At 43.5% G+C, this 14,350-nt stretch overlaps 1 protein-coding gene across 2 annotated transcripts in view; it reads left to right on the top strand.

The window, feature by feature from the left end:
* The first annotated feature begins 3,425 nt into the window (after positions 1-3,425).
* Positions 3,426-14,350, top strand: part of whrna (whirlin a) — a 181,474-nt gene continuing 170,549 nt past the window's right edge. For both annotated transcript variants that reach the window (XM_083793195.1, XM_083793196.1), the window contains exon 1: positions 3,426-5,046. In XM_083793195.1, coding sequence (XP_083649321.1) covers positions 4,291-5,046 — 756 coding nt within the window. In that variant the 5' untranslated portion in view covers positions 3,426-4,290. The remainder of the gene's footprint in view (positions 5,047-14,350) is intronic.

Consider the following 14,350-nt stretch of genomic DNA (forward strand, 5'->3'; position numbering starts at 1 on the left):
CGGGCAGCTCCCCTGTGTACTTTCCTGGGGGTCTGGAGGACCCCCCGGGGACCCCCACACGGAGTTGCACCACTCACTTACTTCACACAGGTGTGATTTTTATACTTTTTTCAGTGCTCGGATCACCGCCTTTTCTTCAGCATTTTAGTCTCTTTGATCTTTGAAGCGCCATATTTTAAAATATATTTTCGTTAACGGAAATGCCACCTTCCTCTCTCGGATTTCGGGAGGTGTAATTTCACTCTATATAGCATATGGTTGTGATTGTGGAATAGTTGTCTGGCTACGCAAGAATACTTAAAGGTTTCAGAAACACTAGCTGTCAGTTTATTCTGAACTGCACAGTGTTCATTTAACCTCAAAGAGGGTACAAATGGAATTGAATGGACCCATGAGGGGATTTGATTGTGACAGAGGTTTGCCTATACAATAGATCTGGGAGCAGGCAGACTCCAGGGAAAGAGAACGATGAAGTGAAATCACAAAATGCACAATCAGCTGCCTCCGTATACAAGCTCATTAGAAAAAACATGTTTTACCGTCCTTGGCACATGCTAGCGCTGGCTTTATTTTTGGATTTTAATCATGTCTTTGGCAGCTGCTTATTTATGCTACAAAACATAATGGGAATTAGAAGGTAAGATGCACTTCACCATCAAACAATGCTTTTTATTGTGTAGGGAGGGAGAGAGAACAGAAGCCTGTGAAATTAAATATACAGACTCTGTTCAGAGCTTCTGTATAGTGTGTACTGTGTATACCTCTCCAGACTGATCATACTTAACAGCAGGAACTCACATCTAGAGCCCAGTCCTAACTAAAAAGCAACTAATTATCTCTGTCAGGCCAGAAAACCAGGGGCGGAGATTATGTTTTTGAGCGGTGCCTCCGCTCCATTACAGCTATTATATATATAGATATATATGTTTATCCCTGCGTATGTACAGTATGTATGTATGGGTGTCCCTGCATGTCTGTCCGAGCACGGAAAGCTGCAACATGATTGAACATGGCGTGATGATATATATTTTGCCCTGGTCTGTGTGTGTCTATAACCACGAGAAGTAGGGGTCCAGCTGCACCCGCGCCCCTAGGTGTTGCACACTAATACATGATGCATGCCCCTGGTCATGTAAGAACCTATGCATAATTATTTTAAAGTCAAGTCAATTAAAGGTTACGATTCAAAATGTAAGTGTCAGCTTTTCACCGCCTACACCAAAATGCTGTCCAGAGAGATGGGTGTGGGGCAGAGAGAAAATAGGGTGATTTATTGTCATTGCCATGGTGTTTTGCAACAGCGTTATTGTCCATGTTGCTTAAATCCATACACTGTTATTACAGGATACATGGCTTCACTGGACACACAAGCTCAGATCTACATGCAGATCTGCATGTAAAGCTATATGTTTTGCTATTCCTTGTATGACAAAGAATAAAGGGTTTTATGTGGTTAAAGCCTATGTAACATTACTATCTGCCAGTGTAAACATAACCCACACACATCTATGACACACGTGCACCTATTACTGTCTGACACTGTACAAAGCCCTGGGTAGGCCAGACGGCCTGCAGATATGCTGTCTTTGAGCCTGTATACCTGTTGTTCTCCAGCAGGTATACAGGGTTGAGCCACTTACTCAAGTACTGCACTTTTACTTTACTTGAGTATGACATTTTTCCGATACGTTATACTCAACTACATCTCAGTTAGAGGCAAATGTTGCCCTTTTTAGTTTTTACTCCACTACAATTATTTGAAAACTTTAGTTACAAGTTACTTTGTAGATTTAAATGATTACCAATTAAGCCCTCTCTCTATCTCTCTCTCTCTCTGATAATTGATGTTGTTTCCCAGGGCATCAGTTCCCTAGCTCGCTATAGTTCAAATAGTTTACAATGTTCAGAGTAGACCAGCAGAGATAAAGCTTACAGCCTGAAATCATCCCAAATTGGTTTGTCTCCTGAGCCTGAACTTGACTTCATTTTTGGTCCAGCTCATTCATATACTGATAGATTACTTTTCCCCATGTTGGTGTTTTTGCTGTTATGTTTCATTTGTTGGCTGCTTCGTAAATTGTTCAATTTGGATTCAATTTGATCTGCAGTTTCAGATATTGGTACAGAGAGATATCTTGAGAAAATACATTTATTTGCCAGTAATATGTCCTCTTTTCTTTCATGGCTTCACGGCAGCTGGACATAAAGGACAGACATCTTTGTTCTCTGTGTTCTTCTCCTCCAGATGGCTGGTGGGTTGCCAATACATTAAATAGAAAACACTTGATGATTCTTTGGTGGTTCTTGAGGCTCAGAAACACTTCATTGACCAAATATATTTGTTTCATACAGTTTGAACGGATGGATGGTAGATAGATAGATAGATAGATAAGGGAATAACATAGAATTGGAACACGTGTCAGCTTGAGCATGCTGCTCATGCTAGAGCTATAGAGAGACCAACACAACCACATTGGCTGACTTGCAACAAATCCTGGTTGAGGAATGTGATTCCTTCCCACAGCAGTGTGTGACCTGCATGCAGGTTGGAGACCAGGTTCTTGTTCTTCCACAGTCTAGGTAGCCTCGGTCCCAGCCTTAGTCATCTGTGAAGAGCACTAGGCTGTACAAACAATGACCAATTCATATGTCTTGTTTCTTACTTCTTGTTACTGATGTCAATTATCCAAACAACACCAAACAAGTGTTTTTTCAGTATAAAACCCACATACTCGACTGTGCTGCTCATCCCACAAATGTGTGTTCCTTAAAAGTGGGACACCATTTAAAAGACTGGACTCCCAACGGAACCGGAAACAGGCTTCCCAACAGTTGTTACAACAGATAAATGATCTACCTACAATATATGGTGTAGCAGTGGCAGTGTGTGTGTGTGTGTGTGTGTGTGTGTGTGTGTGTGTGTGTGTGTGTGTGTGTGTGTGTGTGTGTGTGTGTGTGTGTGTGTGTGTGTGTGTGTCAATTATCTTAAGCCTAGAATCAAACCATCCAGGATCCTGGTGAATCATGACCATAAAACATTAGATTCTGTGAAAATAGTAAAACCGCAAAACAAATGAAATATTTTTGGAAATCTCTATGGGAAAAATGAATGGGGGAACCAGAAAATGACTGCCACTGCTATTCTCTCTCTCTCTCTCTCTCTCTCTCTCTCTCTATATATATATATATATATATATATATATATATATATATATATATATATATCTGTCAATCTAAAAATAGATTGAAACGGGTCAAGGTATTGCTGTCTCCAGTGACTTGGTAGATCCCACGAGAGCTTGTTGTCCGTAACTAGGCAACTTATTGGTTGCACACGCGGCTGCGTCACTTCCTGACAGGCGACGTCCAGGGCACCCACACACACACACACACACACACACACCTCGCTTGTAGACGCCGTGGAAGCGGAGAGGACGGAACAGCAAAACTGCTAATTGAGTCTAAAAAACAAACGCAATTTCAACGACTGAACGACAAGAGCAGCATTATGCTTATCTCCATGCAGTTTGGATGTAATATCGATGTATTACTAGCAGACTTGGATGTCATTTGCAAGTAAGCCTGCCCTGGCGCCAGGATAAGAAGTTCATATACGCGGACAGAAGCGCTGACCAAAAATAACTTTTCGCTTTGACAGCCACGCGCAATTCTGTCCGAATCGCGTTCGGAACGTGGTGATACAACTTTTCGGCTCCCCGGTGAGAGGTTTTCGATTATTTTAGTTTTGTTTTACATCGGAATATCTTTTCTCTGCGGCGTCTGTTGACGGCGGCGGAGCAGTGGACACCGGAGAAGCCACCTGACCTCTTTACACACACACACACAGGAACACAACAACGCGGACTGGATCATTACTAAGCTCTCTGACGGATCGGGGCAGAGTTTTCCAGCAGGATGCATGGACACGTTGTAGGCGCGATGCATCTTCTTAGGCCAGGGAGCGCAAGTTCATGTAATTGTTGTTTCTGATATTTAAATCGGAAATTGCATTTCAATCGATTTATTATGGATATCCACTCGCGGTAACTTGATTCGCCTGTTTAAGTTAACTTGTTCCATAAAGTGGTTTCACATCCACCAGAGAGAGGGAGCCAGACAGACATGGCTATTAACGCAGTGCACGTCCTCGGGGAATCGGATTGCAAAGCACCGTTTTAATATCGTGCTGCTGCTGCTGCTGCCAGCTGCCTGCTGTAGCCCCGATGTCCACGCTGCTGCCCCCGGTCTGCTGCCGTGCCGCGGTCCCCCCGCTCCCCCCCCGGCTCTAGGATGAGCCACACGGACCTGGAGCGCATGTCGCTCAGCTCCTCGGCCAACTCGGTGGCCTCGTCGAGCGCGCGGACGCTGTCGGCCAACGTGAAGAAGCTGCACAACGCGCTCAACCTGCTGCTCAGCGACTTCGAGCGGGAGCAGTTCATCCACTGCCTCAACGTCTACCACTCCAAGCGCAACGTGTACGACCTGGTGCAGACGCTCAAAGTCATCCTCAACGCGCCGAGCAAGAGGCAACTCCTGCCCATGCTGCGGCTCGTCATCCCCCGCTCCGACCAGCTCCTGTTCGACCAGTACACCTCGGAGGGCCTCTACTTGAAGTCTGAGCTGCAGGGGGCGAGCAATGGCAGCGCCGACCAGACGCAGTTTGGCACGCCCGGCGGCAGTCCGACTCCCCCGTCTGGGCACTTCTCGCCGAACAACCCGCCGGAGTCTCACCACATGGCGCTGCGGGGCTCCCCGGACAGCTTCAGCACGAGCAGCGAGGGGACAGCTCCCCTCGTGCCGCTGCTGGGCAGAAACTTCCTGCACGAGCCTCCGGGCGAGCCGAGGCACGTCTCCATGAAGAGACACAAGAGCCACGAGGGCCTGGGCTTCAGCATCCGCGGAGGGTCAGAGCACGGCGTCGGCATCTACGTGTCGCTGGTGGAGCCCGGGTCCCTGGCGGAGAAAGAGGGGCTCCGGATCGGCGACCAGATCATGAAAGTCAACGACAAAGTGTTCGAGAAAGTCACCCACGCCGAAGCGGTGAAGGTGAGCTCGTTTATTTGTTGTGCTTGTTAAAGTAAGAGGTGTGTGTGTGTGTGTGTGTGTGTGTGTGTGTGTGTGTGTGTGTGTGTGTGTGTGTGTGTGTGCTCGTGCCCCTGCATCTGTGCTAAAAGGTCTGGCTTTGCATCACTTGTCCTAACATGACTCCCATTGTGGTTTCCACTCGTCACAGAATGTGTCCCCTCTTTTGTTTTACAGCACTTTGTTAAACTTTTGGTGTAGATCGATACAGTACAGCCATGTGGTATAGCCTACAGAAAGTGGGTTGGCAATTATCCAAGTAAACAAGAGTTCTGTGTGTGTGTGTGTGTGTGTGTGTGTGTGTGTGTGTGTGTGTGTGTGTGTGTGTGTGTGTGTGTGCACGTGTCAGAATCTGGCCTGGTCCTGACCCTATAGATCTCTAATCATCCCTGAAAGTATTAATGGTGTATTTGAACTGGATGCCTTTTCAAGCCAACAAGCCCGATTTGGTGAAGGAAATTCGTTATTGGTGTTCATTGTTGTTGTGGTGACCACAATGTAGAATACATGTTTACAGCAATGAAGGGAAACTGTATTAGGAGACATTGTAATTGGAGCCTTTCGGGGCAGATGGTAACTACAAGCGACTGTATCAAGAACCACTCTGCCTTTGAGCTAAACACACGACAAGGCTGTCCGCTGTTCAGTTCATGCCTTTATACAGGCTATACCATAGTCAATGTTATTGAGCATAAAGGAGCCTATTAGCAAATGGGGTAATAAAGGACTATGGCTGATCTTCGCTGCAGATGCATTAATTTAAACCTTGCCGGGACCTTGGTTTTATGAGGCTGGCTGTATGAGCTGTCCATGGTGCTAAAGACTGATTCTGGGATCATGCCTTCTCTCTCTCTCTCTCTCTCTCTCTCTCTCTCTCTCTCTCAGTAGAGCCTATTCTATAGCATACTTCATCTGAGAGTATCACATTTTTTATTTTAACTCACTTATTTTCATCAAGCGCCACCACTCTCTTGCAACAAAGTAGGTCTATAAACTGTTCACTGTGCACACACAGTGTAGAACAGGGACATGACATTGCACTTATAGGCGTTAGGCCTACATTCCCGGAAATGTTGGCAAACTTTCATGTCAAAATCTAAAGTCCATTCTTGAACTGGTGTATAGGTCACTTTGGAACCCCATGCAAAGCAAATGCCTGCCTTGCTGCACAATTGACAATCGGCACATACAGACATTGATGGGCGTATCTGCCTATCCATAAATCAATCCAACTTTATGCAGGAATTCGTCCAGCTGACACAGGAACTTAATTTGCAGAAGGGCCTGCTTGCAGAATTAGACACAGTGCTTACGTAATATAAGAGAAGGATACAGAACGTACTATAGACCTACAGAAACAGGGACTTGTAAGCTAGCATTCCTCAGATTTTAAAAGTTTTAGATTTAGTATAGTACTGTATTTAGCAACATACGTATTTCAGAAAACTCTAGACCAGTGGTTTTTGATGCAAAACACGAAAACCCTGGACTAGAATCAGGCTGTGGGTGGGGGCGGCTATCCTGCTCTCCTATTTCCTTTCACCATGTCACGGTTGTGGAGAAAGAGAGAGGATGATTGCTCTGGGTCCACATGGAGGCAAAGTGGACCCTGAGGTGGAAAGACCTCCACCTACAGTATAGGCGGTCATTTGTTGTGTTCGTGTCTGAACTGTAGATGAGAAATGCTGTCTATGAAATCTATAAGCTTTTATAGACAACACAATATGCTCTAGATTCAATCTGCCCAGTCATGGTAAACCCTGATGACTTCATGGGTGAGTTGTGAATTCAGTAGATTGTGTTTGGGCTCTGGGGATGAAAGGGCCTCTATACTATAACTATACAGTACTATATTTTTCTTTCACTCTCTCTCACTCTCTCTCTCACATTCTCACACTCACACTCACACACACACACACACACACACACACACACACACACACACACACACACACACACACACACACACACACACACACACACACACACACACACACACACAATAATCTATATATTAATTAGAGAATGTGTTGTCATTCAAATCTATCTATAAATGCACCAAGTATCTGTACGTACAGCAGTCTGTAATCCACGTAACGCCCCACCGACTTCAAATTCGACACACGCATTCCACACCACCGCAGTGGCCGGTGTCGAGTCTGGACAGGGCCCCTGCGCTGTGTCCATATGTAGAGCTGGCCTGTTCTAACATCATTATGACGTCTGCATACTCCATACTCTGTATACTCCATATTTGGGCATGCATGACAAAGAACTCCATATATGGGCATAAAAGGGACACAGATATAATATCTGGGTGTTGCATGCATTTCCAACTTGCATCGTTCCAAGTAGGCCAGTGCCCAACGGGCACCACTGTAGAGGCCCCACGGGCACCGCTCTAGTATGAACTGGAAATGCACTCTGTCGATGTGCCAACTTACTGCGTGCAAGTTCTGCCGACCTCTACGAACTTGCGATCAGCGCCTCTATAAAATGTATATATACCTATCTTGAAGTGTACCTTTAGTTACGTCACCGTCAACAGCCAATAAGGGACCACCATTCTTACCGACATACATGCATGCATATACTCATACGTTACCTTTTACCCACCCAACATTGAAACCTAACCTAATTGCGTCACCATCAACAGCCAATTATAACCATGCATACCATAGACCTCCCTGATCGGCTTCTCCCTTCCATTTAGTCTTTATGGCAGAAATGCCGTAATCGGTTGTGCTTTTATGTCTTTTGGGACAGCTGGTGGCCCGGCCCAACCGGTATGCGGATCAGAGGGGGAGGAAGGCATTAGAAATGTAAAAAGCTTGGAGTCTCTAAATTCAATGGGCCCACATCAGCTGGGCCGCCGCCAAACACATTCACATGCCGAGGCCTTGGCCACAAGTCAGACTCTGAGGGAAACGGAGGCTGAGCTGGATGCTGCAGCTTTGCAGACTGCTAATGGTCACTGCGTTGATTAGAAAATCCGAGTCGGAGATAAGAACCCAGCTAAACACATGGAGGGAATTAATACTTTGGCAGCACCGGGGAATCATTCCACAGTTCTTAAGAGAGATGTTTGTTCGGTTTGTTGTTGTTGTCAACTTGTATATACTGTACCTGTAACAGAGCAGCTGCTGTTGGGAATCTGGGAAGCTGTGTTGGCCAGAATCTGATAAAGCTCTTAAATACCTTCTGTGGAGTTGACTTCTAGTTAGCAGACTGTTGTTAGCAAGTGTGTATTAAAATGGATTATTGCAAAGAATTATATATAATAAAATTGACTAGTTTGTGTGTGTGTGTGTGTGTGTGTGTGTGTGTGTGTCAGAATGAACGTTGCCTGGTAGCTGACTAAGCAACGAACACTTTAAGCTGAGGCTCAATGAGTGCGTGCGTGTGAGATGTATTTGTAATGCTTAAAGATGGAGTGCCGTGATTTTACCCTAAAACATGATCATCAGGTATTATTATTATTATATAAGGAGGAAGAATTGTTTTCAAAAGAGTGTACAGTATTTGTTAAAATGGCATTTTTTATGTGGACACACCCACCAGTTCATTAAGTATGGCTGGTTTGCCATGATGGGTGAACTGAAGCTGCACCCTGTTAGGTGTGTGTGTGTGTGTGTGTGTGTGTGTGTGTGTGTGTGTGTGTGTGTGTGTGTGTGTGTGTGTGATATTGTGATGTCACTATATCACTGTTTTTTTCATTGGCACGTTTGACTGTCAAGGTTTCAGCCTCCAGGAAGAAACCCTAAAAATACAAAGGGAAGACATCATTGCACACAACAACCTGAAGTTGTTATACCGTCACCTCATAAACACATGAAAAACTGGAAAAAACTAATCACAGCACTCCATAAATATCAGATCTAAGTTCACGGCATGGTATTATGATATATATATCACCTTTCCCCAAAGCACTTTTCAATGTGCATTACATTCACCCATTTACACACACACACACACACACACACACACACACACACACACACACACACACACACACACACACACACACACCCCCCCCGATGGCAGAGGTAACCATGCAAGGCACCAGTTGGAGGTGAACCACATCGCTCAAGCTCTACCTCCTGAGCCACAGCTCTTATTTCGTCATGGCAAAACCACAGGAACCTCCTGAGGTCACCAATGATCCTCTTCAGGTCAGGATGGAGTATTCATTGCTGCTTTCTATGAGCTAGCGTGCCCTCTCTACTGTTGGGCTGAGCAAGACATTGAGACCTGAGGATGATTTATACTCGCTAGTGCTAGCGTCGGTGTCGATCTACAAGCCAGGGTCACAACGTGATGCGTTGGGAGCTTGTAGATCGGCTAGTTTAGGTTTACACCCGCGCATGGCTAAGTATAACTCACCGGGCTTAAATGGCTTCATCATGCCAAGTCTGATCTAACGCATTCTGTTTTTGTTTTAGTTTTTTGTTATTTTTGTTTTTTCCCAATTTTCTCTTAGTTAACAATGTAATAAGGATAGGCATTAATAAGCTACCAGCTCCCGCCTGATACCTTTTCGATCATGTCAAATGAGTTTAATACTCATTTGAAAACAGTGATATAGTGACATCACAATATCATCCCCCCCCAACCCCTCCCTCTGTATCATACAAGATCGAAATAAACCATTCATTACAAAAAAGAGAAGGTATGCAAGTTCATCAAGCTCCCTTGGATGAATAAACATGATAAAAGTCCAACAATTTGATGACTTGTTTTTCTCTGCCCTTTTCTGATCTTTGTGTATTTCTCAGAAATTTTGCCTGCTCATTTGTTTACATGATTGATCACTTTGTAGAAATTTCAAACACCACTCCATAAGTTAACACAATGGGGTCATTCATTGGAGCCATGTCCTATTATCGCCTGCCCAGCACACTATGATTTGTATGAGAGCCACAACCTCTTTAAGTGTATAGAAGAATTCAATCGCCATTAGAGAAAGTTTTAGAAAATATATTCTGCCGAAGTGTACACGTTGCAGAAACCATGTCGGCCGCTGTTTTAATGAAGAGAGCTTTGGCCTGGGTTCAAATATTTTCTACTGAAAAGCTTTGTAGCTTAACGTCAGTTTGAACGTTTTTATCCAAATTATCGCTCGTATTCATGCAAACCAACGCATTGTTCAAAAAGTTATGATTGTCTAAAGCATTACGCGGGACCACCTGCCTATAGGCCAATTATTTAGTTTGGCTTTTTATTGATGGAAACTGGATGATCTTTCATCGTTCTGTTTTATATGCAGTCATGTACAAAATTATGTCTTTCCATCTGCTGCTGTACCTGCTGCAGAGCGTTGTATCTGCTTGCACAAGAGACTGATATTCTGCCTCAATTATTTCTATGGAACTTCTGTATATCTGACTGACATTGTGTCTTGTTATCTGGCATTGTTTCCTTTGTTCCTTTCTATATTCATACGACTATTTGAAACTACAAATGATATGCCTTTTTGGTTTGTTCATTTCTATTCTTGGCTCCTCAACAATAAAAGATATACCTGGCCCGCACACTGCTACTTGCACGTTCAAGAGAAGGTATTTGATAATTAAAACATTAATACCTTCTCTTGAACGTGCAAGTGGCAATGTGCGCCTGTGCAGGTATATCTTCTATTGTTGTTTTTGTCTACCGTTTGTTGCCTACACACCTGCTTTTAAACCTTATGAGTGTGCTGAAGATCTTTTTCACTAGTATTCTTGCCTCCTGAAAGTCATCTCCAGCACTCTGTCTGAGGTCTGTCAGTTCAAATACTGCAATCCAAGTTGAGTGGCAAGACTTAAGCAGGTACTGAAGTATGCCAGTCAACAGCATTTTGGAATGTTTGGAACAGAGCTCATATGAAACTGTCTGTAAAGCTGGATGGATTCGAAAAAATGCAATAACTTTAAAGCAGCTTTGTGTTCCGTTAAGATATGAAGGCCCATTTCTGCCACTCAACAAAACAAACCACACTCTGAGCCCCCACCACACTCTGAGCCCCCCACCACACTCTGAGCCCCCCACCACACTCTGAGCCCCCCACCACACTCTGAGCCCCCACCACACTCTGAGCCCCCCACCACACATATAAAATGCACTTTCTTGCCAGAATATGGGCACCGGAAGAAAAAATACTTACATTTGCCCTCCGATGGTCCCCACAGACAGGGAAGACAAATTCATCATGGCCTTTAACTCAACCAATCTCATGAGTGGCATTATCAATATAACCAAAATCAATATGGCCCTCCCAGAGATGGCGTAAACAACTCCACTTATGATATTTCATAAGGCAGCTATATTCCAGTCTGGCTTATATAACAAAAATGGAATACTGTTAAAAGGCAAAAACCCTGACAAATGGTTGGTGAATAATGCAAGACCATCAGAAAAGTACTGAGGAAATCAGCAAATGAAAAACATTGCCAACCAAAATACTCAGCCTTACGCATTAGGAATGAAATTGTAAATACAAATGTACTGTAGGTACACAAAAATAAATAAAACCCACATGAAACAATACCATTATTTAAAATCATTGCCGGGATATGTGGAAGCATCACCCATCCAAAATGGTGAGATCTGGAGAGCACATCTGTACAAAGTCAAACCAATAAATGTAATTGATTCAGATTAATGTCTAACCAATGAATGTAATTGATTCACATTAATGTATATAATGAAAGAAAAGGATTAGAAGAAGCAATTAATGACATCAAAAACCCTTGATTACCCAATTACTTGGGACAAATTGACAATATCTCTAGCCAAGAAAGGCTTGCAGTTCAGGCAGTATTAAACATAAAACATGCTGAAATTCAGCACCCCAGAGATGCAGGGGCTGTTTTAATCTATTAAGACCTGAGGCCCATTCTAAGAATGTGTTCTTTTCTGAAAAACCTTTGTTACTACCTGTATATCATTGGTGAAATGGTGCTCAAACTATTTCATGTTTCTTTTTTTTATATATCAGTTTTGGCTGTTCTGCCTTTATTGAGAGATAGATTGACAGGAAAGAGGGAGAGAGAGAAAGGGGGAGACATGCAGCAAAGATGGTCATGAACGTGACTCGAACACACAACACGCTGTCAGGCCAGAGCCTATATGTGGCATGCGCATGGACCTCTAGGCCAGCGGGGGCCCTGCATGCTTTCCCGGTTTTAACGCGTTAAAGTCGTTCAATATCATATTACAGTCAGGATGGTTTCCTGACATCTGGTGTAAATGGCTCATTTCCCACATCCCTAAGAGTGGGCACGAATCTGATCCTAGTAAGGCTGTAAAGTAGACTGTTGTCTAGGTGAATTTCGGTACTTATACTGGATATCTATGTACGTGTATATATATCCTTCACACTTTAACTACTTAAAACCTGTATGAATGAATGTCTTGTCATAAAAGGCCCATCCCTTATGGGATTATAAGACACCAAAAACAAAAACAAACTAGCCTGATTATCAAACTCTGTTCACTCAGCAGTGGAGTCGGTGGGGTCTATGGGCTGGAAACTAGGCTATATTATAAACATTCATTTCCTGGACACAGAAACTACACAAAAAATAAAATAAAATATTTCGTTAATACCCCAAAACAGAAATAAATATACATCTCACATGTTCCTTTTGTCCCAAGTATTCTAAGTGCGAAAGTGCGAACTCTGCGTCGCTTAAAGGAGCATTCAGTGATTTAGGTGATTTGGAAAACCCCCCGGTCTGCCCCGGTAACAAGATGTAGGTGAAACCTGAATCCGTAAATCACAATTGCACTTATAGTAAGAGAAATCTATGAAAATCAGGGAACTAAATCGTTACCAAGAAATTTCTAAATGTGTCTAATAACATGTACTAAAAGTTTGAAATTCAACTCCTGTGGGAAATTGAGTTATTAGCATAATATGTGACCATACCCATAACATCCTATATAAGGCCAAAAAGTCAAAATTTCATCATTCTTTAAGTAGCATGTGACATATGAAACTAGGGGTTTTTCATGATTCTGAATCCATTCCAAGCATTAGTTTTGCACAAAAAACACTCCTTGGGCTAAATTAGGCCATATCCACTTGACCAAATGTGCTGACCTTGACCTCATCACGTTTGTGATGACGGCTATGGCCGTTTTCCTCCAAAGGAGTGTTTTTTGTGCAAAACTAATGCTTGGAATGGATTCAGAATCATGAAAACCCCCTAGTTTCATTCATATGTCACATGCTACTGAAAGAATGATGAAATTTGGAATTTTCTTCTTTATATAGGATGTTATGGGTATGGTCACATATTATGCTAATAACTCAATTTCCCACAGGAGTTGAATTTCAAACTTTTAGTACATGTTATTAGACACCTTTAGAAACACATTGGTGAAGAAATTTCTTGGTAACGATTTAGTTCCCAGATTGGTCAAATACCTGATAAAATGCCCTTACTATTAGTAAACACTTACTATCTAGTAAGGAGGACTCCATTAAAAATTGTTGTCCTCCTCCGCTCCCATTCCCTCTGTGATATTATGAAGTGAAATATTTATAAATCGCTTTAATTAAGTGGGCGGAAGCGAGTTTCTGCTGCCTTTGTGTCGTGGCGTACGGTAGGATCTGATGTATATCAAAATGTTTACCCGCAGCGCTTGGAGATGGATGAGAAGTGACTGAGAGGAAAGATGATGGGGGCTGAGCGGGGAAGGCCCTGATTACAGATGTAGTCACAGCACGGGGGAGGAGATTGAGATGATCATTCACAGCATCAACGTCTCATCTTCTTTTCGCTCGTCTTCATGTTTTCTGTGGCCCTCATTCACATACTCATCTTTCCTCATCCCCCTGGCCTGGCCCTTTGCGGGTTATTTTCTCAAATGCAAGAGGACGCATACATCTCCCTTTCCCTCGCCTCTCCTGTCAGAGAATGATGCTGTTCTCCTTTCACGCTGGGTACTCGCTTTTGGAATTTAATGGATTGGACACGCCCATCACACACACACACACACACACACACACACACACACACACACACACACACACACACACATACATGCATTGACATAATTTCAAGCTAACCTCCGCTTTCACACCACACAGGATACACAGACACTGTGTCAAGGCAGTGTCTGCACTGCCTTGGACAGCACAGACACTGTGTCAAGGCAGTGTCTGCACTGCCTTGGACAGCACAGACACTGTGTCAAGGCAGTGTCTGTACTGCCTTGGACAGCTGAGGAAATTCAAAGTCTCATAGACAGAAGTACAGAAATACAGAAATACATTATTTAA

This window comes from Protomyctophum parallelum (assembly GCF_964188405.1).
Source record: "Protomyctophum parallelum genome assembly, chromosome: 21".
NCBI classification, from domain to species: Eukaryota; Metazoa; Chordata; class Actinopteri; order Myctophiformes; family Myctophidae; genus Protomyctophum; species Protomyctophum parallelum.